The sequence below is a fragment of the Bubalus bubalis genome, chromosome X (genome assembly GCF_019923935.1).
Source record: "Bubalus bubalis isolate 160015118507 breed Murrah chromosome X, NDDB_SH_1, whole genome shotgun sequence".
Lineage (NCBI taxonomy): Eukaryota > Metazoa > Chordata > Mammalia > Artiodactyla > Bovidae > Bubalus > Bubalus bubalis.
This window is the reverse complement of record NC_059181.1, coordinates 68,370,842-68,396,045: the sequence shown is the minus strand read 5'-3', so window position 1 is coordinate 68,396,045 and position 25,204 is coordinate 68,370,842. Positions and strand designations below refer to the sequence as shown.

Genomic DNA, 25,204 nt, shown 5'->3' with positions numbered 1-25,204 from the left:
CACGGTAAAAACCAAAGTCCGTACAAAGTTCCCAATCATTTACTCTGTTGTAGCCACAGGGTTCCTCAAACTAGTCAAGCACACTTAAGGCTTCTGTACTCAACATTCCTCCTAACTGGAATGCTTTTGTCACAGATATTCACATAACTTTCTCCCTCCCTCGCCTTAGGTTTTTGCTCAGACAGCACCTTCTCAATAAGGCCTACCCCGATCAGCCTATATAAAATAGCATTCCCTAGTATGCCCAATACCACTTGCTCTTCTTCATTTTCTTCATAGCACTATCCATCAGACAGACTCTACTTGCTTATTTATTTGCACACTGTCTAGTGTTCTTTCACCAGGAATGTAAACTCCATGAGATAGGGTCTTTGTCTATTCTGCTCATTGCTGATTCTTTAGTATCTTGAACAGTGCTTATAAAACCTGTCAGATGAACGAAATCACTATGTGTCAGTGTGCTTGATACTATGAATTCATAGACAAATAATAAAGAAATCACAACTTAGTAGAATCAGGCAGAAAAAGAATTATCATGCAGTGTGCCAGATTAAGTATAGTTATGCCTAAAAAGGAAGAGCAAATATCTCTGCCTATGTATGTCAGTCAGTGGAGGCTTCACTAAAGAGAGATGTGAGCTGAGTCTTCAAAGATGAGAAAATAGTAAATAAAGTGATCTAACAGGTATGCAATGACACCATGTACAGAGAAACTTTAAGTAGTTCCATAAGAACGAAACACAGGGTACATGCGTGACAGTGGAAAAACACAAGATGGGTGGTGCAGGGAGGCAGGAGACATATCATGGGGAATAGATCTTGAACAAAAGACAGATAGACTGGACTTTGTCCTGTCAGAGATGGAGAGCCTATAAGGCCAGGATCCTTAACAGATTTCCAAGGAGGGGCTTAGGGATATATACAAATGTCCAAAACAGAAATTTTCTGAGTAGTGGGAATAGCTTTTATCTCATTTCTCTAAAGGTTTGTGACTCAAAAATAGGTTATAAACCACTGCAATAAAGGGTATTCGTCAGAAAGTGATATAATCAGGTTTGAATGTTAGCAAAATTACTCAAGTACAAATGGGTGGGGAGGTGCAAGTACACTTAGGTATGTATATCTTGGTTTTGGTCAGATGGATAGACCAACAAGAAACTCGCTAAAGTGGTGTTGCTGCAGATACGGATTTTAGAGTGGCAGTGGAAACCCTACAGATGGTAGAATAAGCAATAAGCATGAATGAGATTATATAGAGAGAATATGTAAAATCAGCAAAAGACAAAAGACCAAAACTCTGAGGACACCCAACATTTGAGAGCAGGAGAAAAGAGCAATCAGGTGAGGACTTAAAAGAACAGCCAAATTGGTGAGAGGAGACTCTAGAGAAAGCAGGGTCATGGAATCAAGGGAGAAAAAAAATTTAGGACAGAAGAAACGGTCAACATTGTCAAATGCCTTAGCAAAGTCAGGCAGCAATGAAGACTGAAAACTGACCACTGGAGAGGGGACTAAACAAACTTAAATAGTTTCACTAGTATGGATGGGGCAGAAGCCAGACTGTGCATTGAATTTAGCCAGCTTAGACTAGTCCTTCTAGAAGCTTGGATATTAATGAAAAGACAGACAGATGGGACAAAAATCTAGATGGGAATACAGTGATTTCAATGGGAGAAATGTTTCTATGTTTAGGAGAAGGAGCTATGACAAAGAGTTGGAAAAAAAAGAAGCAAGGGGATATACTCTAACAGAGTGTGAGGTCCTTGAGGAATCAAGAGAGGGTGAGATCTGGAGCAAAGATGAGGTGATTCATTAGGTAAGAAGAGGCATACTTCTTTCTCTGAAAATGGAAACATTCTGGGGAAAAAAAAAAAAAAAAAACTGAAAGAACACATGTCTGAGAATCTTAAATTTTTGTGTGAAAAATAAGCCAGACAATTTGCTTAGAGAACTAGGGAGAAGGTCATAAGAGCTTGTGAAAGATACAAAAGGTCTGGAGCAGCTGTGGTGAGAAATAAAGACAGCTGAACTAAGATGGAAGATCAGCTAGAGCTAGGGTTTATCACCCTCTACTGTAATCAAGGAGGGAAGTTGAAAAACATTCTTCAGCAATTCAGTGAAATAATTAGAAGGCCTGTGGTGAAACTGATTTACAAGAATGAAACCATGATGCCAATCTTTGTTTCTTATGTAACAGTTCAATTTATAAGGTTAGATACCTGTTAATAACTGTCCCATAATTGGTACTACAAAGAAAATTAGCTTACTTGAGAACTGAGCATCAATAATCATGGAAGACGAAGTTGATGACTGTTCATTACTCTCATCTATTTGAACCAGGGATGCATTTTTAATATTATTTTCCTCTATCTTCCAGTTATTCTTGTGTAGCAAGGCTTCGATATTGGTGACTTTACAGTTAATGCCACAGCCTGGCACAACCTGGAAATCTATGCAGGTACCCAAGGTTTCAGTATCCAGCTCCTAACAAATAGAAACAGAAGGATTTCCTCTGCTGTTCTAACAATCCAAGGTCATCATTAGCAAGATCAAAGATTACTGCTGGTTAATTCTAAATGTTTAGATACAATCTACAGGCCTGGTTAATTCTAAATGTTTAGAATAAAATTGTCACTTATCATTGCCTATTTGACAGTGGGTTTTGATAAGGACAAAGGAACAGAGCATTGAGTATAATGTTCAAAGTTACAGGAGAACCTCATAATCCTTTTAAAAAATCCCACTCCATAAGATTTATACCAAATTTAGGGGAAGAAAATGTGGAAGGTTTATCAATATTCTCTGTCCTTTCCAGTAGAGAATTACAAGTTAAATATTTAATTCTATTGTCAAGTTAGATTTTCTATTTAGTACAGGGCAAAGGGTAACAAAGAACAGAGCCTTTAGTTACCAGAGGGCCTCTCTAGTATGATTCTGTGTCCTTAGTAAGCCAAAGAATTCTGGTGACCATCACTGTTTCCTGGCTCTTTATATCTTTGTCCTCTCCATTGTTTGATTTGGGTGTATAGAAGCCAGGTCAGTAATAGTTAATAGGTATAAAGGAAAGAACAAATAAAGAAATGGCAACATCAATGGTGAAACTGCCACATTTTAACTGAAAAATTATGTGAGATAATTTACAAAGAACTTATACAAATCAATAAGACAAGGTAAACAATCTTATGAAAAAAATAGGCAACAGATATAAGCAAACAGGGTATAGAAAGAAATGCAAATGACCAATACGCATGTGGAAAGATGCTCAACCTTATTCACAATTAAGACAATGCAAAGTAAACAGTCAACAAATAAATATTTTTTACTTACTGAATTGGAAAAAATTAAGTGTTAGTGAAAATGTGGGGAAATGTCATTCAACTTCTGGTGAAAGTATAAACTGGTATACCTTTTTGTGTGGATGTTGATAACATTTGCCATTTAAGCATTGGCAACATTCATCAAAATTTAACTGTACCTATCCTTTGATCCAGCAATTACATTGATAGGCATTAAACATTAGAGATAAACTTGCAAAAGCTGACAAGGATGTTAACTACAGGTTTTAAGAGCCAAAAAGCCAATCATACGATGTAATATAATATAGGCATTAAAAACAATGAACCAAATCTGTATGTCCTGATAAGGAAAAAAATCACTTAATACAATTTTTTAAAAAGATACTAAAGACTGGTCATTGTATTATCACCTTTCTATGTAAAGTTTAAAAATAACAAATGTCAGTATATACACTAAAAATGGTTAACAGATGTACACTTTTGTAAATATACTAAAAATTATTGACTTGTACACTTTACAAGGGTGAACTTCTATTAGAGTATGTGAATTTTATCTCAATAAAGCTGTTGTTCAAAAAGCCTATTAACAGGTTAATACTTGTTAAACTTTGGAGAGAGGAATTATGGAAAGGGGCAGGGAATGAGGCTTTCCTTTTTCATTATGTAATGCTGAACTATCTAAAATTTCCTCCCATAAATATGTATTATTTCTATTTTATTTCTTAGTTGACTGAGGTTATCTGTGCTGTAGGGTTACAGTTAATTTTCATTTTCATCTTTATACTTTTCTGTATGAAGACATTAAGACATACAAAATAAAACGAGAAAACACAAATCTCTCTAGTTTCATACCAATTATATATGTAAATCATGAATAAACAAGGGAAAAATTGTACCTGCTTGCAGTATTTCGTTATGGCTGCTCCCAGAGGGTGTTCACTGTTACTTTCAGCAGTTCCCACAATAGCCAGGATCTTATTGCGTGATATTCTATTACTTTCCACTAGAACCTTTACTTGATTCACTACTGGGGTTCCATGGGTAATGGTTCCAGTTTTATCAAATACCACTACCTTTACCTGTAAGAAAATCAAAACAGAATGCACCGTATGACTTAATAATTCTTTTTTTTTTTGACTTGATAATTCTTAGTATCAGCATTCCAGAAATGAGAAAAAAGGTTTACTGTGACAAACACATTACTGTTTTGTTTCTTAATAAACTGACTTTGATTTAATTGGACCTAAATGGTCTTTGGGAGACTAAAAACAAGGGAGAATAAGGGAAGAAATATCATTAGTTACACCTAATAACCCTTCCTGGCAAATGTTCAGGGTGCTGTGAACATGTATTAAATAGCTAGAACTACCTGTTAAGAGTTGACTGTTAATAGGTAACTTAGAGATGCCTCTAGTGCCTCTAGGGAAAGAAAAAGACTTTCAATACTAATGAATTTTAGATCTGTAGGGAAAAAAAAATCTGGGCAGTAGGTAAATAATTACAATTGAGTAATTAATTTGAAGTGTGCACCAGCTAAAACCTTCTGGGTTGCTTTGACTTTATTGAGACTAGATGAGAAGCTTGGCCAGAGAATACAGCTCAGGAAATCAACGAGGGAACCTCAGATCAGGCAGGAAGGAAGAATAATCTGGAATTAGAGAACATAGTTGCCTCACAGTACACTCAATGAACCTTGAGAAATGAATAGCTTGAGGAACCAAGATGAGAAGAGATCAGTTCAGTTCAGTTCAGTCACTCAGTCGTGTCCAAATATTTGCAATCCCATGGACTGTAGCACGCCAGGCCTTCCTGTGCATCATTACTCCTGGAGCTTACTCAAACTCATGTCCATTGAGTCGGTGATGCCATCCAACCATCTCATCCTCTCTCGTCCCCTTCTCCTCCCACCTTCAATCTTTCCCAGGATCAGGGTAATTTCAAATGAGTCAGTTCTTCGCAACAGGTAGCCAAACTATTGGACTTTCAGCTTCAGCATCAGTCCTTCCAATGAACATTCAGGACTGATTTCCTTGAGGATGGACTGGTTGGATTTCCTTGCAGTCCAACGGACTCTGAAGAGTCTTCTCCAACACCACAGTTCAAAACCATCAATTCTTTGGTGCTCAGCTTTCTTTATAGTCCAATTCTCACATTCATACATGACTACTGGAAAAACCATAGCTTTGACTAGATGGACCTATGCTGGCAAGTAATGTCTTTGCTTTTTAATATGCTGTCTAGGTTGGTCATACCTTTTCCTCTAAGGAGCAAACGTCTTTTAATTTCATGGCTGCAGTCACCATCTGCATTGATTTTGGAGCCCCCCCAAATAAAATCTGTCACTGTTTCCACTGTTTCCCCACCTATTTGCCATGAAGTGATGGGACCAGATGCCATGATTTTAGTTTTCTGATGTTGAGTTTTAAGCCAACTTTTTCACTCTCCTCTTTCACTTTCATCAAGAGGCTCTTTAGTTCTTCTTCGCTTTCTGCCGTAAAGTGTGGGGTCATCTGTATATCTGAAGTTATTGATATTTCTCCCGGAAATCTTGATTCCAGCTTGTGCTTCATCCAGCCCAGCATTTCTCACGATGTACTCTGCATACAAGTTAAATAGGCAGGGTGACAATATACAGCCTTGACATAGTCCTTCCTGATTTGGAACCAGTCTGTTGTTCCATGTCCAGTTCTGACTGTTGCTTCTTGACCTGCATACAGATTTCTCAGGAGGTAGGTCAGGTGTTCTGGTACTCCCATCTCTCCAAGAATTTTCCACAGTTTGTTGTGACCCACACAGTCAAAGGCTTTGGCATAGTCAATAAAGAAAAAGTAAATGTTTTTGGCAACTCTTGCTTTTTCGATGATGCAATGGGTGTTGGCAATTTCATCTGTGGTTCCTCTGCCTTTTCTAAATCCAGCTTGAACATCTGGAAGTTCACGGTTCACATACTGTTGAAGCCTGACTTGGAGAACTTTGAGCATTACTTTGCTAGCATGTGAGATGAGTGCAATTGTGCAGTAGTTTGAGCATTCTATGGCATTGCCTTTGGGATTAGAATGAAAACTGACCTTTTCCAGTCCTGTGGCCACTGCTGAATTTTCCAAATTCACTAGCATATTGAGTGTAGCACTTTCATAGCATCATCTTTTAGGATCTGAAATAGCTCAACTGGAATTCCATCACCTCCACTAGCTTTGTTTGTAGTGATGCTTCCTAAGGCCTACTTGACTTCATATTCCAAGATGTCTGGCTCTAGGTGAGTGATCATACCATCATGAATATCTGGGTCGTGAAGATCTTTTTTGTATAGTTCTTCTGGGTATTCTTGCCACCTCTTCTTCATATCTTCTGCTTCTGTTAGGTCCATACCATTTCTGTCCTTTATTGTGCCCATCTTTGCATGAAATGTTCCCTTGGCATCTCTAATTTTCTTGAAGAGATCTTTAGTCTTTCCCATTCTATTGTTTTCCTCTATTTCTTTTCACTGATCGCTGAGGAAGGCTTTCTTATCTCTCCTTGCTGTTCTCTGGAACTCTGCATTCAAATGGGTATATCTTTCCTTTTTTCCTTTGCCTGTCACTTGTCTTCTTTTCACAGCTATTTGTAAGGCCTCCTCAGACAACCATTTTGCCTTTTTCTTGGGGATGGTCTTGATCACTGCCTCCTTTGCAATGTCATGAACCTCTGTCCATAGTTCTTCAGGTACTCTATCAGATCTAATCCCTTGAATCTATTTGTCACTTCCGCTGTAAAATCGTAAGGGATTTTATTTAGGTCATACCTGAATGGTCTAGTGTTTTCCCTACTTTCTTCAATTTAAGTCTGAATTTGGCAATAAGGAGTTCATGATCTGTCACATGCCACAGTCACCTCCCAGTCTTGTTTTTGCTGACTGTATGGAGCTTCTCCATCTTGGCTGCAAAGAATGTAATCAATCTGATTTCAGTATTGAGTCTCTGGTGATGCCCATGTGTAGAGTCTTCTGTTGTGTTGTTCCAAGCGGGTGTTTGCTATGACCAGTGCATTCTCTTGGCAAAACTCTATTAGACTTTGCCCTTCTTCATTCTGTACTCCAAGGCCAAATTTGCTGGTTACTTGAAAAGAGATATGACAACTAAATACAAAGCATGATTCCAGACAAAATAAAATAATAACTATAAAGGATTATGGAGTCAACTGAGGAAACTGGAATATGGACAAGAGATTAGACCACAGTATTTTATCAGTATCAGCTTGTTGATTTTCATCTTTGTACTATGTTTATGTAAGAGACTGTCCTTGTTCTTAGGAAAGGAGCCTGATATCTTCAGTAAAGGGTATGTGAGATTTCTTTATACTATTCTTGCAAATTTTATATAAGTTTGAAATTATATCAAAATTTAAAATTACTATAAAAATTAGTAGCTTGTATTCACTGGCTAGATGAAGTTCCAAAGCTGTTCTAAGTTGTGTTCTGTGTTTAGTACATGCATGTGTATATAATTTATATCCTCATAATAAGAATATACTAGAAGGAACATGGTTTTAGTTGAAGTCAAGTGGCTTTGATTGAGATTGTAATGGAAATTCTAACATGAGAGAGATCAGGGACAGGATTATATATTCCTGAAATCATAGTTGCAAACTGTCAGCTGGTGGCAGCAAAGATGAAAGTAAGGGCAAGCACTATCAAATGTTGAACAGCACGAACATGGAGTCACACACAAATAGGGGAGAAGCCTGATAGACTTGGGCAAACTGCCTCAGCAAATATCTATGATATCTTCCTGCCCTAATGACCAGTCTAGAATGAGTTGGGACAGGACTCTAGGTTTTCCACACGAGGGTATACTCTAAAGAGAGTAGGTCTGGAGTAGAGATCTTATACTCTCTGCCAATTCAGAGCAGAACCAAAATAACACCTTTTCTACCTCCACCCTCAAGACAATACCAGAAGAAGCTCAGCTTATGGGCAATGTAGAAATAATTTAAGAATCTGTTTTTCAGTAGGGGTGCTATTGCCAGTTTGGATGAGACAACTCGCAGTTCTAGGGACTATCTTACCTTATGAGCCATCTCCAATGGCTCACCACCTTTGATTAGTATGCCATTTTGAGCACCTACTCCTGTACCCACCATCACAGCAGTTGGAGTGGCCAGTCCCAGGGAACAGGGGCATGCAATGCACAGAACTGTGATAGAGGCTTGGAAAGCAAAGCGTATTACTGTTTCTGTTCGGGAGATACTTCTGTTGTAGCCCTTGAGAAGAAAGATGAATTTTGATTACTGATTTAGAGCTGAACAAAACAAAAAGAACAAAGCATAACTCTAAATAAAACCACAATTCTGGAGTAACACATAATCCTACTTAGCTACCAACATGTTTTAATTACTAGTAAGAAAACACTTTTTTTCTTTTATGAATATAAGAAATTATTGACATAACTCTAAAGTTACAGTTCTAAAATTCAAGATTTCAATTTTGCTGATTCCAGAGTTACACACTATGGAGTGAATATAAAAAACAAGAAAAGTAAGCTTCTCCACTCCCCATATTGAGAATAAGTGTTTTTACTAGGCACTTTCAGAAATACTGCAAACATGGGACCTAATTCTCAAGAAATTTGACCCAAAACAAAAATAATTCTGTCCTCCTGTATACTAAGACCATAAAACTGTCTTTCATACTATTCTTTGAAGACAATGAAAAAATCACTCAGTTTGCAAAGGTTGCTTAATTACATCTCAATAAAATTCTTTTGGACAAAGCAATATTAATGAGTATATCTGGTAGTATAGCTCTTACTGACATTGAATATGTGCTTCCATGAGTAAAAATGATTGATAGTATTATGAGAAATCTCCTAAGACCCTCTGAACTCATGAGAAAAATTCCTGAAGGAAACACATTCCAAAATACTTCTCAGCAATCCTCTTGTTTAGTGAGCATTTAAGCAATGGGTGGTGGTTTCATCACTAAGTCATGTCCAACCTTTGCGACCCCATGGACAGAGGAGCCTGATAGGCTACAGTCCATGGGATTCTTCAGGCAAGAATACTGGATGGGTTGCCATTGCCTGCTCCAATTTAACCAATATGAATCATTTCAAGAAACATTTTAATATTATAGTAATGATCACATGATGGAATAGATGTTCTGATTCTACCAGTTCTTTAATTGAAGGGACAAACACTATGAAACAATGTATATATAGCATGGCGTTTTTAAAAGAAAAAAACACAACAAAGATCTTCTCAGTAATAATGGTTTTACAGTGCTGTATGACCTAAATCAAATCCCTTATGATTATACAGTGGAAATGAGAAATAGATTTAAGGGACTAGATCTGATAGATAGAGTGCCTGATGAACTATGGAATGAGGTTTGTGACATTGTACAGGAGACAGGGATCAAGACCATCCCCATGGAAAAGAAATGCAAAAAAGCAAAATGGCTGTCTGGGGAGGCCTTACAAATAGCTGTGAAAAGAAGAGAAGCAAAAAGCAAAGGAGAAAAGGAAAGATATAAGCTCTGAATGCAGAGTTCCAAAGAACAGCAAGAAGAGATAAGAAAGCCTTCCTCAGTGATCAATGCAAAGAAATAGAGGAAAACAACAGAATGGGAAAGACTAGAGATCTCTTCAAGAAAACTAGAGATACCAAGGGAACATTTCATGTGAAGATGGGCTCAATAAAGGACAGAAATGGTATGGACCTAAGAGAAGCAGAAGATATTAAGAAGAGGTGGCAAGAATACCCAGAAGAACTATACAAAAAAGATCTTCATGACCAAGATAATCACGATGGTGTGATCACTCACCAAGAGCCAGACATCCTGGAATGTGAAGTCAAGTGGGCCTTAGAAAGCATCACTACGAACAAAGCTAGTGGAGGTGATGGAATTCCAGTGGAGCTATTTCAAATCCTGAAAGATGCTGCTGTAAAAGTGCTACACTCAATATACCAGCAAATTTGGAAAACTCAGCAGTGGCCACAGGACTGGAAAAGGTCAGTTTTCATTCCAATCCCAAAGAAAGGCAATGCCAAAGAATGCTCAAACTACCGCACAATTACACTCATCTCACACGCTAGTAAAGTAATGCTCAAAATTCTCCAAGCCAGGATTCAGCAATACATGAACCATGAACTTCCAGATGTTCAAGCTGGTTTTAGAAAAGGCAGAGGAACCAGAGATTAAATTGCCAACATCTGCTGGATCATTGAAAAAGCAAGAGAGTTCCAGAAAACATCTATTTCTGCTTTATTGACTATGCCAAAGCCTTTGACTGTGTGGGTCACAATAAACTGTGGAAAATTCTGAAAGAGATGGGAATACCAGACCACCTGACCTGTCTCTTGAGAAACCTATATGCAGGTCAGGAAGCAACAGTTAGAACTGGACATGGAACAACAGACTGGTTCTGAATAGGAAAAGGAGTTCATCAAGGCCGTATATTGTCACCCTGCTTATTTAACTTCTATGCAGAGTACATCATGAGAAATGCTGAGCTGGAAGAAGCACAAGCTGGAATCAAGATTGCCGGGAGAAATATCAATAACCTCAGATATGCAGATGACACCACCCTTATGGCAGAAAGTGAAGAGGAACTAAAAAGCCTCTTGATGAAAGTGAAAGAGGAGAGTGAAAAAGTTGGCTTAAAGCTCAACATTCAGAAAACGAAGATCGTGGCATCTGGTCCCATCACTTCATGGGAAATAGATGGGGAAACAGTGGAAACAGTGTCAGACTTCATTTTTGGGGGCTCCAAAATCACTGCATATGGTGACTGCAGCCATGAAATTAAAAGACGCTTACTCCTTGGAAGAAAAGTTATGACCAACCTAGATAGCATATTCAAAAGCAGAGACATTACTTTGCCAACAAAGGTCCATCTAGTCAAGGCTATGGTTTTTCCAGTGGTCATGTATGGATGTGAGAGTCGGACTGTGAGGAAAGCTGAGCGCCGAAGAATTGATGCTTTTGAACTGTCTTGTTGGAGAAGACTCTTGAGAGTCCCTTGGACTGCAAGGAGATCCAACCAGTCCATTCTGAAGGAGATCAGCCCTGGGTATTCTTTGGAAGGAATGATGCTAAGGCTGAAACTCCAGTACTTTGGCCACCTCATGCGAAGAGCTGACTCATTGTAAAAGACTCTGATGCTGAGAGGGATTGGGGGCAGAAGGAGAAGGGGAGGACAGAGGATGAGATGGCTGGATGGCATCACTGACTCGATGGACATGAGTCTGAGTGAACTCCGAGAGTTGGTGATGGACAGGGAGGCCTGGCGTGCTGCAATTCATGGGGTCGCAAAGAGTCGGGCACGACTGAGCAACTGAACTGAACTGAACTGATTCTTACTAAGTTCTCAAATACTTAAACTAAGTGATGGTCTAAGAGTTATATTTAGAGAGAACTGGAAGGTATTTTCATAGACATCTAAGCTTATGCTTTCATATATGTCTTAAATATATACACTAATTCCAATCCTGAAATTTAGGTATTATTATCACCATGTTACAGATGACAAAACTAAAGATAAGAGAAGTTAAGTGAATTAAAGGTTATATCTCTAACATGAGGCACAGTCCAGGTTTACTATGCCACTTTATAACACCATACCATAGAGACTATCATAGACTTTGAGAGAAGCAGACATTAATATTACTTTAATATTGGGATTGGGGGCAGGAGGAAAAGGGGACGACAGAGGATGAGATGGCTGGATGGCATCACCGACTCGATGGACATGAGTTTGAGTGAACTCTGGGAGTTGGGGATGGACGGACTGGGAGGCCTGGTGTGCTGCAATTCACGGGGTCACAAGGAGTCGGACACAACTGAGCAACTGAACTGAACTGAATATTACCTTATATTTATAAAGAGTTCAATAAATTACAAAGAGTTTCTAATATATCATTTAACTTTTATGACAACTGCAAGTTATGTTGGATGAGTATTATTAAAATCTCACTTGAGGAAACTGAAGCTCAAAGAGAAATTAAATTGACCTCAGATCACACTGATTCTGACAGAGCTGAGATTTCAAGGTTTTCCTCAATATATCCATAGTCCTTTGTGAAAGCAAAATCATGCTAGGATTGAGACTATGTATAAAATGTGAAGGGTCAGTATAGGCATCGATTGAGTTCAGTCACTCAGTTGTGTCCGATACTTTACAACCCCATGGACTGCAGCACGCCAGGCTTCCCTGTCCATCATCATCTCCCGGAGCTTGCTCAAATTCATGTCCATTGAGTCAGTGATGCCTTCCAACCATCTCATCCTCTGTCGTCCCCTTCTCCTCCTGCCTTCAATCTTTTCCAGCAACAGGGTCTTTTCTAATGAGTCGGTTCTTCACATCAGGCGGCCAAAGTATTGGAGCTTCAGCATCAGTCCTTCCAATGAATATTCAGGACTGATTTCCTTTAGGATGGACTGGTTGGATCTCCTAGCAGTCCAAGAGACTCTCAAGAGTCTTCACCAACACCACAGTTAAAAAGCACCAGTTCTTCAGCACTCAGCTTTCTTTATGGTCCAACTCTCACATACATACATGACTACTGGAAAAACCACAGTTTGATTAGATGAACCTTTGTCGGCAAAGTAATGTCTCTGCTTTTTAATATGCTGCCTAGGTTGGTCATAGCTTTTCTTCCAAGGTGCAAGGGTCTTTTTATTTCTTGGGTGCAATCACCATCTGCAGTGATTTTGGAGCCCAAGAAAAGACAGTCTATCACTGTTTCCACTGTTTCCCCATCTATTTGCCACGAAGTGATGGGACCAGATGCCATGATCTTCACTTTTTGAATGTTGAGTTTTAAGCCAGCTATTTACACTCTCTTCTTTCACTTTCATTAAAAGGCTCTTTAGTTCTTCTTCACTTTCTGCCATAAGGGTGGTATCATCTGCCTATCTGAGGTTACTGATAATGATATCAATAACCTCATTATAGGCATACCTCAGAGATACTGTGAGTTCAGTTTTGGACCACCAAAATAAAGTGAGTCACAAGAAGTTTTGAATTCTCAAAGAAGGTAAAAGTTATGTTTATACTATACTATACACTGTGTGTGTTAGCCTCTCAGTCATGTCTGATTCTGCGACCCCATGACAGTAGCTCACCAGGCTCTTCTGTCCATGGGACTCTCCAGGCAAGAATATTGTAGTGGGTTGCCATTCCCTTCTCCAGGGGATCTTTCTTATCCAGGGATCAAACTCAGGTCTCCTGCATTTCAGGCAGATTCTTTACCAACTGAGCCACCAGGGAAACCCATACTGTACACTATACTGTAGTCTATTAAGTATGAAATATCATTATCTCTAAAGAAATACATTTGGTGTTGGTTTAGTTGCTAAGTTGTATCCGACTCTTGCGACCCCATAGACTGTAGCCCACCAGGCTCCTGTGTCTATAGGATTTTCCAGGCAAGAATACTGGAGCGGGTTGCCATTTCCTTCTCCAAGGGATCTTCCTGACCCAGGGATTGAACCCAGGTCTCCTGCACTGCAGGCAGTTTCTTACCAACTGAACTACCAGGGAAGCCCCAAAAAGGCCAAAGAAATATGTATATACCTTATTTAAAAAGTAATGCTGTTGTAAAAATGGCATCAATAGACTTGTTCAACACAGGGTTGACACAAACCTTCTATTTGTAAAAAACACAATATCTGCAAAGCACAATAAAGCAAAATGCACTAAAACAAGGTATGCCTGTACTTGCTTTTGGAAAATCACAAGTTATAATGAAAAAAACTTTCCAAAAGGAAATCTTTTATGTCTACAGAAATGCAAATGTTATTCTTATCAGCTTCTCACTCCAATCTGTTAAAGATACCAGTAATTATTAAAATTATTTTCAAATTAATTACTTATGCAAAAGATTCACAAACTGTTTTATATATGATAAAGAGATGTTTGTAAGTCACTCACGGGAAAGTAGGTTTCCACGACTTCAAAATTCAGAAATCCAATTATAATCCAAACCAAAAGGGTAGCAATGGAAACAATAACAATAAAAGGAACAAAGTAGCCACTGAGTTTGTCTGCAAACTGCTGGATAGGAGCCTACAATTAAAAAATAATAATAATGATATGTATGTGAAAGTCTCTTGTTTTGATAATGAATACAGAGTATATGTAGTATCGAGCAGAAATATTTTAATAAACTCCATATTAATACAACTGGAATTAAACAAAGGAACCTATCAAAACTAGACCAAGATTTATACTGAGTGGGCTTTAATGAAAATACTTTCTGTTTCTAGGGAGTTAAGTTACCTTTGATGTTTGTGCCTCCTCTACAAGTTTGACAATTTGAGAAAGGGTTGTGTCTGCTCCAACATGGGTTGCACGGATAAGGAGTGACCCATTCTGGTTAATGGAACCAGCAATCACTGTGCTTCCAGATTTCTTTGCCACAGGCATTGCCTCTCCTATGTAAGGAAAAAAGATAGATTTAGGGAGCATAAGTAAATACTATCTTAAAATACACCATTATTTGTTAATTATCAAAAAATCATCTAGAAAGGAGATTCTTCCTTCATGCAACAGAATCTGGACAAACCTAGGAGAAAATTGCCTGACTTTTTCCTTATGCCAGTTCTGGGCCAAACCCCAGGGATATATATCTTCAACTGGAGAAACCTAATGTGATAACTCTTTTGGTAGGTACTTTTGGAACTCCACACTAGTCTTAGATCATTGGTTCTCAACCTGTTCCCAAGAAGCATTTATAAATATAAGAAGAGAGTTCTTGTCTGTAATAACTACGGATGGGGCACAGGGTACTGCTACTCCAACTTAGTGGGTCAGGATCAGGGATATTAAATGTACCATAATGTACAGGATAGTCAGACAGAACTAAGAACTGTCCCATCCAAATGAGCAATAGCACCCCTACTGAGAAATGAAGAATCCTAAATTATTTTCACACGTCCTAAATTATTTTCACACGCCGTTCATAAACTGAGCCTCTGCTGGTACTATGATAAGGACTGAGGTAGGAAAGGTGTTAGTTTGGTTCTACTTTAGATTGGCCTTAGTTATCTAAGATCTCCAAAACTACTCCAGGTCTATTCTCTTTAGAGCTGACCCTGATGTTGAAAACCTGGAGTCCTATCCCAGCTAAGACTAGATGGGTCTTTACGGCAGGAACTCAGGAAAATTTGCCAAAGTCTCTTGTATTTGGCTCTACAGCAGGATATGACAACTTCTTCTGGTTATACATTCTAGTAATTAACAATCCTCAGTGAAAAAGAGCCTTCAGTAGCATAAGTAAAATCACAAAGTAAATCTTCAGAAATTGATTTAATATGGTCTTAAAAAGAACTCATATTCTCTATGCTTATTATTTATTCAGTCCACAGTTTCTATAAAAAGCTCTTCACGTTTCATGCAATTTTTAATTAATACTTTGGATTCACTTCACCTTCATGTCATGATCCTCTGAAAGATCATACCTGTGATGAGGGACTCATCTACCATAGAATGTCCTTCAATAACACGCCCATCCACTGGAAATTTGCCTCCTGGAACCACTTTAATAATGTCTCCACGTTGTACAAGTTCCACATCCACTTGCTCTTCACTACATATGAGTTAAAATAAAAAGTACTATGAAAATCTGCTTCTCCCTCTGATCTTTCCATGCAAGCTTTATAGTTCACATCATGCTTGTGGCCCCATTAACTGCTACCAATGGAAGTTAGAACCAACACTTAAGTCAGGAACTACAATGTCAGTCAGTCCTTTTCATTGTTGGGGAATAGCTCGGTACCTGGCACAAAGTAGCACTCTAAATATTTGTTGAATAGTCATTGAACAAATACATGAAAGCTTTAGAAATAAAGTAATAGGTTTTATTTAACAAAACAACTTATTTACACAATTTTATAAGGACAGAAATGAGAAATACAAAAGAATGAAATCTAATCAAGTCTTTAGCTCTAACTTTCAGTTTATAGGTAATATAGGAGTTATAGAACAAGTTAAATGATTCCAGAAGGAAACAGAGACAAATGGACTGTGGGATATTTTCAGGACAACTGACAGATGTTTCTTTAACAAGTTAAATGTATGGAGAGAGGGAGGAGCGGCAAGAAATGAGGGAGGGAGAACTGGAGAGAGGAGTTGTTCTAGATTAAAACAAACGTGTCAGGAGAAAGACAAACTGTATGATGTGTGTGCATGTGTGTATGTGCTCAGTTGTGTTCGATTCTTTGTGACCCCATGGCCTGTAGCTTGCCAGGCTCCTCTGTGCATGGGATTCTCTGGACAAGAATACTGGAGTAGGTAGCCATTTCCTTCTCCAGGTGATCTTCCTGACCTAGGGATCAAACCCACATCTCCTGACTGGCTGTGCTGTGCTTATTCACTCAGTCGTGCCCAACTCCCTGTGATTTTTTCCACTGCACCACAAGTTCTTATACTGTATGATATCACTTATTATATATGTGGAATCTAAAAAATACAACAAACTAGTGAATATAATAAAAAAGAATCAGATTCATGGATACAGAGAACAAACTAGGGGTTATCAGTGGGGAGAGGGAAGGGTGAAGAGCAACACGGGTAAGGGATTAAGAGGTACAAACCATTAGATACAAAAAAACCTACAAGTATATATTTTTCAATACGGAGAATATAGCCAGTATTTTATAATAACTACAAATGGGGTATATAACCTTTTAAATTGTGAATCACTATACTATATACTTGTAACACATAATATCATACATCAACTACAACTCAATTAAAAATAAAAAAATACATGTTAGTCAAATGCAATAACACATGGACTTTGAATTCCATTTTAAACAAAGAAACTCAAAACATTTTGGAGACAACAGGAGAAATGTTAATAAGGACTGTGTATTATACCATATTTAAGAATTATTGTTCATTTTCTTAGATGCAATATGGTATTATATAAGAATATGTCTTTTTTTAAAGATACAACAGGAATATTGGCAGTAAAACCATATGACTGGGATTTATTTTAAAATTCTACTACAACAAAAGAAAGACAGATCATACAGATGAAGTAAAGTGTGGTAAAATATGAATAATTGTTAAATCTTGGAGAAAGATTATGTGGGTTCATAAACCCTTCTCTCTGGTGTGTTCTCAGTCACCAAGTCATGTTCAACTCTTTGCGACCCCATGGACTGTAGCCCACCAGGCTCCTCTGTCCATGGAATTTTCCAGGCAAGAATAGTGAAGTGGGTTGCCATTTCCTATTCCAGCAGACCTTCCCAACCCAGGGATAGAACCCATGTCTCCTTCATTGCAGGCAGATTCTTTACCACTGAGCCACCAGTGAAGCCCCACCCTTCTCTCTACTTCTGTGTATATTCAATATCTTTCCTAAAAGTTAAAAAAGAAGAGGAATAATGAAGATAAATACCTCAAGAGGATATTATCAGAGTCAAGAGTTACAATAGTTGCTTCTGTAGCTTGTAGTGAAATTAGTTTGGCAAGAGCCTCTGATGTTTTGCCCTATAAATTAAAACACACATGTAAACAATGCCAAGGAAGAAAAAGTCTTACGTAAAATAAAGACACAATCTTTAACATTTACCTAAGAGATCACTTTAGGAATGTTAATTAGTTCATATCAGATGTCTGACTTCGAAAATAAAAAGTACACAAGATATAAAATATATTAGGTATAATTCATAAAAAATAATGTAAATTAATAAGAAAAACATCAGAACCCAATAGGTACAAAGGCAAAGGACATAAATAAGCAATTTATTTAAGAAGAAATATAATACCTGATGTGTAGAATAATGTTTATTACTGATACTAATAAAGGAAATGAAAACTAGAGCAACTCTATGATACCATTTAATACATACTAACTTGGCAAAAATTTAGATAGGAATTGGTGGTGATGAAATTGTAGTAAAACTACTTACATACTCTTGATGGCAAAAATTAAGATTAATAGCATGAGCCATAGAAAAATTCATGTCCTTTAACCATATCTTTTGTAATTTATCCTAAGATATTAATTCAACGTAAATAACTATTAAACATGAATATGTTTAACACAGGATTATCTAAAATTAAACACTGGAAACAATTTAACTTAGAACAAAAGCAGAATGGTTTAGTAAATTATAGCACAAAGACTTGAGAGAGTATTATTTAGAAATACTGGATAATTATCTAGACTGCAAAAATAGGGGAAAAACTTTAAAATGTTAAGGGTACAAAGTGGTATATATACCCTATTTGCCACTCTGTAAAATATAAATGAATATGGAATAGGATTGGAAAGTTATTTCCATTATAGCATGGGACTGTGGGTGAATTTTTTCCAATTGTTATTTTAAATCTTGTGGCCACATCAATTTTTCCATTAATAATGTGATGTAAGTAAAATGTGCTTGTGTTGTGCTTGTGTTTAGTTTGTTCAGTCATGTCCAACTCTTTCGACCCTTTGGACTATAGCCCATCAGGCTCTTCTGTCCATGGGATTTCCCACGCAAGAATACTGGTAGGCTGCTGTGCCTTACTGCAGGGGATCTTCCTGACCCAGGGATCAAACCATTGGCGGGCAGATTCTTTACCACTGACCCACCAGGAAGCCCCCCAAAGGAATACTTAACCTAAAATACTGCTAAAATAAGAATATTTCTTTTAGTACATGGTTAACAACATAAATCAATGTATATTTCCAATAATTGGTCTAGAAAATATTATAGTCATTTATCTACCCAAGATTTTTAACAAATGTCACCCTTTTTTACTTTACCTTTGCTACATGTTCCAGCCACCGGCCTAGTGCAATAAACACAAATAGCATAGGAGGTGTGTCAAAGAAAGTAACAGGGTTCACTTTGGCTCTCTCATACATTGCAACCACAAGAATAACCAAAGAGTAAGCAAACGCAATGGTTGTTGCCAGCACAATCAATACATCCATATTTGCAGTTTTATGCTTCAGTGCTTTGTAGGCCTGAATATAGAAGTGCCAGCCTCCAAAAAACTGTAATACAGAAACAGTGATCAGTGCTTTTTTAAAAAAAGCTGACATTCACATTTATACCTCAATAACTAAGATAAAATATCAATGTTAACTTCCTTCGGCTTTTATCTAATCCATAAACAACTAAGGAGAATTTTTTTTTTAGCCACACCACGTGGCTTGTGGGAACCTTAGTTCCCCCATCAGGGACGGAACCCAGGCCATGGAGAAATTCCCCTAGAGCTTTTTTAAAGCTGAAACAAAAGTGTTTGTAGTTTAGCAGATACATGTGTGTAGGGATTCAAATTGCTGTAAAGCCCTTGGCAGCCATCCTCAATGATTTAATGAATATTCCATAATATAAAGGAAGTAAAATGATTCTTGGATTTTTCTTTTGAAGCTAGCAAAAACAAGAACTAGGGAAAGAATTACATTGACAATGATTTTTTATATAAAACTTGCCTTCTTTTCAAAATTCAACCTGAATGGTACATCACAAGCTACTGGATCTGTCCACTGTTTTCATTAGAATACATAATTGAAAAGCTTATTTTTCATTAGTTAGAGAAACATACTAGGGTGTTTTAAAAATCATTATTGTTTTTTATGAGGATCAGAAAAAGGGATAAATCTATTAGAAGTGTTCCACAGGAAAAACTTATCTGAAAAGAAGAGTTGAAAACATACAGAGAATAATAAACTTAAGTGCCATGGAGAAATAATAAAAATAGTATCACTGTTATGATTATTTAATAGAATAAATAAATAATAAATATGCTAAAATATATCATATAAAATATTTTAATGAAAATATAAAGAATTAAAATAACATTTTATTATAATAACTAAATATGAAGTTGTACAGAGTAGCAGATATGAATGCCAAATTCATATCTAAATACGAATTGAACTCTCATTATTTGCTCTGTCATTAAACAATATTCTTTAGGGATTAAAATGAAATTCATTATCTACTTTAATCCTCAGTTTAAAATTATTTTTGTAAAGCATCCAGCATAAAATGATCATACTTCTGGCCAGTATTTGTCATACAACTGAAAATAGCCTCACCTACTAGTTTTGACTAGTTTTCATTATTAACAAATATACTTGCTAACATTTCACTTGCCTGTACAGGAACACACAATAAAAAAGATAGCAAATTCATAATGGACAATCCTGGCAGGATCTGGCGCTCCAGGAACATAGAAGAATGAATGTTGATCATTTCTTCTTGGCTCATGTTCTGATTATGGTGAAGACTTGCAAGATGGTGGTCCATAACCATCATATATATCATCAGTCCCATTACAGGTATACAGAAAAACAGGCTCACAAGAAAGGCCCGTCGCCACCTAATATAGAAAAGAAAGATCATCTGAGTAAACATCTAATGGTTAAAGATTCTGTGTACCATAGCGAAATATAACTTGTGACCAATTCCCACCCAGTGTAAGGATGCTATTGAAAAAATAACTGACATGCTAACAGTATGTTAAATTTGTAAACACAAATCAAAATATGTTTTTTATTGACACTCCAAAAGTACTTACTGTCTTATTTCCCGTTTATGGTCTAGGTGGCTTGCTGACCGGTCCTTCTTGACCAAAGAAGCTTCAAAACCCAAGCTCTAAGGAAATTAATGAAAAAACAATTATTTCTCTGAATGTATAAACATTATGTACAGAAATTTTAAGCTGTGGTATTGTCATTAAGAATAATTCAAGTGCAAATCACTACGGGGAATATAAAGATGAAGATGTGCTTCCTTCTCTTGCATGCTCAATCGTGTCTGACTGTTTTGACACCTCAGACTATAGCCACCAGGCTCCTCTGTCCATGGAATTCTCCAGGCCAGAATACTGGAGTGAGTTGCCATTTCCTTCTCCATTCCTTCTCTTAATTATCTTTGTTTCTAGTCTTTCATCAAAGAAATAAATGTTTCCTCAATTCTAGTTAATATCTATTCCTACTATTTCCAAATTATTGATTTAATTCAAGCGTAGTTGTCCTCAGTAGAGGTTCTTCTATCAAGAAGTAAACTAAAGCCTCTAATAAGTAATTTTGGAAAAAAAGCAGAAATATATTGCTTAGTCAAGCTGACAGACTGTATGATGATCTAATAACGACAGAATTCAGCAGTAAAATCATAAATCTTACACTTTGACAAGCATTTACTAGTACTGATGTATATTAATCAGTTTATTTTTACTTTTAGTTTTGACATCTATCTATCCATCCATACATCCCTGAGAGCACAGAAAACTGAATGATAGGCCATAAAAGTTAGCACCATGCTAAACATATTATTCAAGGCTTTGCATATGTAGTCTTTACTCTTGTTCTAGCAGGAATAAATAACAAGAATGAAAATTTTCCTCAATAAAATAAAGTACTGAAAGAAAATTATACCTAAATAACATTCATATGAACATAGACAGTAACATACACTATATTTTCAGCTGCTAGGGAAAATGCTGCCTTCTTATATTTCTTGACAGTGTAGCACAGAGAAAAGAGCAAGCATAAACACTGGAGTCAGGAAGATTAGGCTCAAATCCCTGGAATGACACTTACTAGCTTATGTGACTTTGGGGAAGTAACTTAACATCTCATAACCTGAGTTTCCTCACCTACAAAATGAAGACGACAGTACTGTTGTGAGAATTAAATCAAGAACTGAAGCTTTGCAATTTGCATACCTGGCACATAGAAGATACTCGAAAATGCTAGTTTCACAAATATGTTAATGGTACTACTGTCTACATTAACAGGATCTTATCTAAATGATTAATATGCTTTTTAGGTCATTAGAAAAACAATGCTACACCACACTGAAACAATATATGCTATACTTCACCGTGTACTACCATTTACGAGTTACTGAAGAATACAGGATGAATTTGTCACAATGAAAAAGGTTTGGTCTTTTATATTTCTTACTTTAACTAAGGTAGTAGTTAAAACTTTGACTTAACAAACAATATAGCATCTAGCAGGATATTTCACTTTTGTAATGATTAATATGAATTTTACTCAAAAGAAATTATCCTTTACTTATATTTTCTAAACATTTCAAATGACCTGAGGTTCTACTTCAAGTCCCATCCTGATTAATACTATCAATGTGCCTTTTGCTAAATCCTCCTGACAAAGTCCAAAAAATAAAAAATAAAACGGTAAAATGCTTATTAAATTTTGAGACAATTATTACCTATAAACAAAGGAATCAGATTTTTTTCATCATTTCTTTCTGATATAATCCAGAAGTGATCTGAGGGAGTGCTGACTGGATAGGTAAGAACATGGAAATGTAAAGTCTTGGCACTTACTTCAATTGTATGAATAATATCTCTGGGACCAATAATTTCTGGATCATATTTAATATGTGCTTTGTTGGTTGCCAGGGCCACAGAGCAGTAGAAGATCCCTCTGTGTTTTGTGAGGGTAGACTCTATTTTATGGACACAGGAGGCACATGTCATTCCTCTCACCTGTTAAAGACAAAGGCTTTGTTATTCAGAAATGCACTTATTTCCCTCCATTAAACGTATTATTACTTTAAACTGAAAGAAATCCTATAACACGGTATAAACACACAAAATCTTATCTGCACTATTAATATGCTTTAGATATGACCATTAGATCACTGTTTTTATACCACATTGAACAAAGATATGGTCCCAGCTACAAAAAGTAAAAGGGCTTCCCAGGTGGCACTAGTGGTAAAAGAACCTGGCTGCCAATGCAGGAGATGAAAAAGATGCAGGCTGCATCCCTGGGTTGAGAAGATCCCCTGGAAAAGGAAATAGCACCTCACTCCAGTTTTCTTGCCTGGAGAATCCCATGGACAGAGGAGCCTGGTGGGCTACAGTTCATGGGGTCGCAGAGAGTCAGACATGACTGAAATGACTTAGTTAGCAACAGGTTAAACAGAAGAGGATCTCATTAAAAGTATCCCTCTTCCTGTTACACTCAGTAATAGAGGATTTGACAACTATCACAGTTTCTTGTATTCTGTGCCTTGTTTCCCTCTAAATTTTTCTCACCCTGCTCAGTTCAGCTCAATTCAGTGACTCACTCATATCCAACTGTTTGAGACCCCATGGACTACAGCACGCCAGGCTGCCCTGTCCATCACCATTTCTGGTAGCTTATTCAAACTCATGTCCATCGAGTTGGTGATGTTATCCAACCATCTCATCCTCTATCGTCCCCTTCTCCTCCTGCCTTCAATCTTTGCCAGCATCAGGGTATTTTCAAATGAGTCAGTTCTTCCCATCAAGTAGCCAAAGAATTGGAGTTTCAGCTTCAGCATCACTCCTTCCAATGAATATTCAGAACTGATTTCCTTCAGATGGACTGGTTGGATCTCCCTGCAGTCCAAGGGACTCTCAAGAGTCTTCACCAACACCACAGTTCAAAAGCATCAATTCTTTGGCGCTCAGCTTTCTCTATAGTCCAACTCTCACATCCACACATGATTATTGGAAAAACCATAGCTTTGACTAGATGGACCTTTGTTGGCAAAGTAATGTCTCTGCTTTTTAATATGCTGTCTAGGTTGGTCATAGCTTTTCTTCCAAGGAGCAAGTGTCTTTTAATTTCATGGGTGCAGTCACTATCTGCAGTGATTTTGGAGCCCAAGAAAATAAAGTCTCTCACAATTTCCATTGTTTCCCCATCTATTTGTCCTGAAGTGATGGGACCAGATGCCATGACCTTAGTTTTCTGAATGTTGAGCTTTAAGTCAACTTTTTCACTCTACTCTTTCACTTTCATCAAGAGGCTCTTTAGTTCTTCTTCACTTTCTGCCATAAGGGTGGTGTCATCTGCATATCTGAGGTTATTGATATTTCCCCCAACAATCTTGATTCCAGCTTATGCTTCATCCAGCCCAGCATTTCTCATGATGTACTCTGCATATAAGTTAAATAAGCAGGGTGACAATATACAGCCTTGGTGTACTCCTTTTCCTATTTGGAACCAGTCTGTTGTTCCATGTCCAGTTCTAATTGTTGCTTCTTGACCTGCATACAGATTTCTCAAGAGGCAGGTCAGGTGGTCTGGTACTCCCATTTCTTTAAGAATTTTCCACAGTTTGTTGTGATCCACAAAGTCAAAGGCTCTAGTGTAGTCAATGAAGCAGATGTTTTTCTGTAATTCTCTTGCTTTTTCGATGATCCAACGAATGTTGGCAATTTGATCTCTGGTTGCTCTATCTGTTCTAAATCCAGCTTTAACATCTGGAAGTTCGGGGTTCACATACTATTGAAGCCTGACTTGGAGAATTTTGAGCATTACTTTGCTAGCATGTGAGATGAGTGCAATTGTGCGGTAGCTTGAGCATTCTTTGGCATTGCCTTTCTTTGGGATTGGACTGAAAACTGACCTTTTCCAGTCCTGTGGCCACTGCTGAGTTTTCCAAATTTGCTGGCATATTGAGTGCAGCACTTGCACAGAGTCATCTTTCAGGATTTGAAATAGCTCAAATTTGAATTCCAAAGAATTGATGGAATTCCATCACCTCCACTAGCTTTGTTCATAGTGATGCTTCCTAAGGCCCACTTGACTTCACATTCCAGGATGTCTGGCTCTAGGTGAGTGATCACACCATCGTGAATATCTGGGTCATGAAGATCTTTTTTGTATAGTTCTTCTGTGTATTCTTGCCACCTCTTCTTAATATCTTCTGCTTCTGTTAGGTCCATACCATTTCTGTCCTTTATTGTGCCCTACTTTGCATGAAATGTTCCCTTGGTATCTCTGATTTTCTTGAAGAGATCTCTAGTCTTTCCCATTCTATTGGTTTCCTCTATTTCTTTGCACTGATTGCTGAGGAAGGCTTTCTTATCTCTCCCTTCTATGCTTTGGAACTCTGCATTCAAATGGGTATATCTTTCCTTTTCTCCTTTGCCTTTCACTTCTCTTTTCACAGCTATTTGTAAGACCTCC

General features: G+C 37.4%; 1 protein-coding gene across 3 annotated transcripts in view; it reads right to left on the bottom strand.

Annotated features, from left to right (window-relative positions):
* ATP7A (ATPase copper transporting alpha) overlaps nucleotides 1-25,204 on the bottom strand; it is a 133,646-nt gene that overhangs the window by 9,595 nt on the left and 98,847 nt on the right. For all 3 annotated transcript variants that reach the window (XM_025277034.3, XM_044937332.2, XM_006051892.4), the window contains 11 exons: nucleotides 22,582-22,743; nucleotides 20,803-20,879; nucleotides 20,379-20,604; nucleotides 19,037-19,270; nucleotides 17,681-17,772; nucleotides 15,735-15,862; nucleotides 14,554-14,708; nucleotides 14,206-14,340; nucleotides 8,339-8,533; nucleotides 4,192-4,374; nucleotides 2,267-2,483 (listed from right to left, as the gene is read on the bottom strand). In XM_025277034.3, the coding sequence (XP_025132819.1) occupies nucleotides 2,267-2,483; nucleotides 4,192-4,374; nucleotides 8,339-8,533; nucleotides 14,206-14,340; nucleotides 14,554-14,708; nucleotides 15,735-15,862; nucleotides 17,681-17,772; nucleotides 19,037-19,270; nucleotides 20,379-20,604; nucleotides 20,803-20,879; nucleotides 22,582-22,743 (1,804 nt within the window). The remainder of the gene's footprint in view (nucleotides 1-2,266; nucleotides 2,484-4,191; nucleotides 4,375-8,338; nucleotides 8,534-14,205; nucleotides 14,341-14,553; nucleotides 14,709-15,734; nucleotides 15,863-17,680; nucleotides 17,773-19,036; nucleotides 19,271-20,378; nucleotides 20,605-20,802; nucleotides 20,880-22,581; nucleotides 22,744-25,204) is intronic.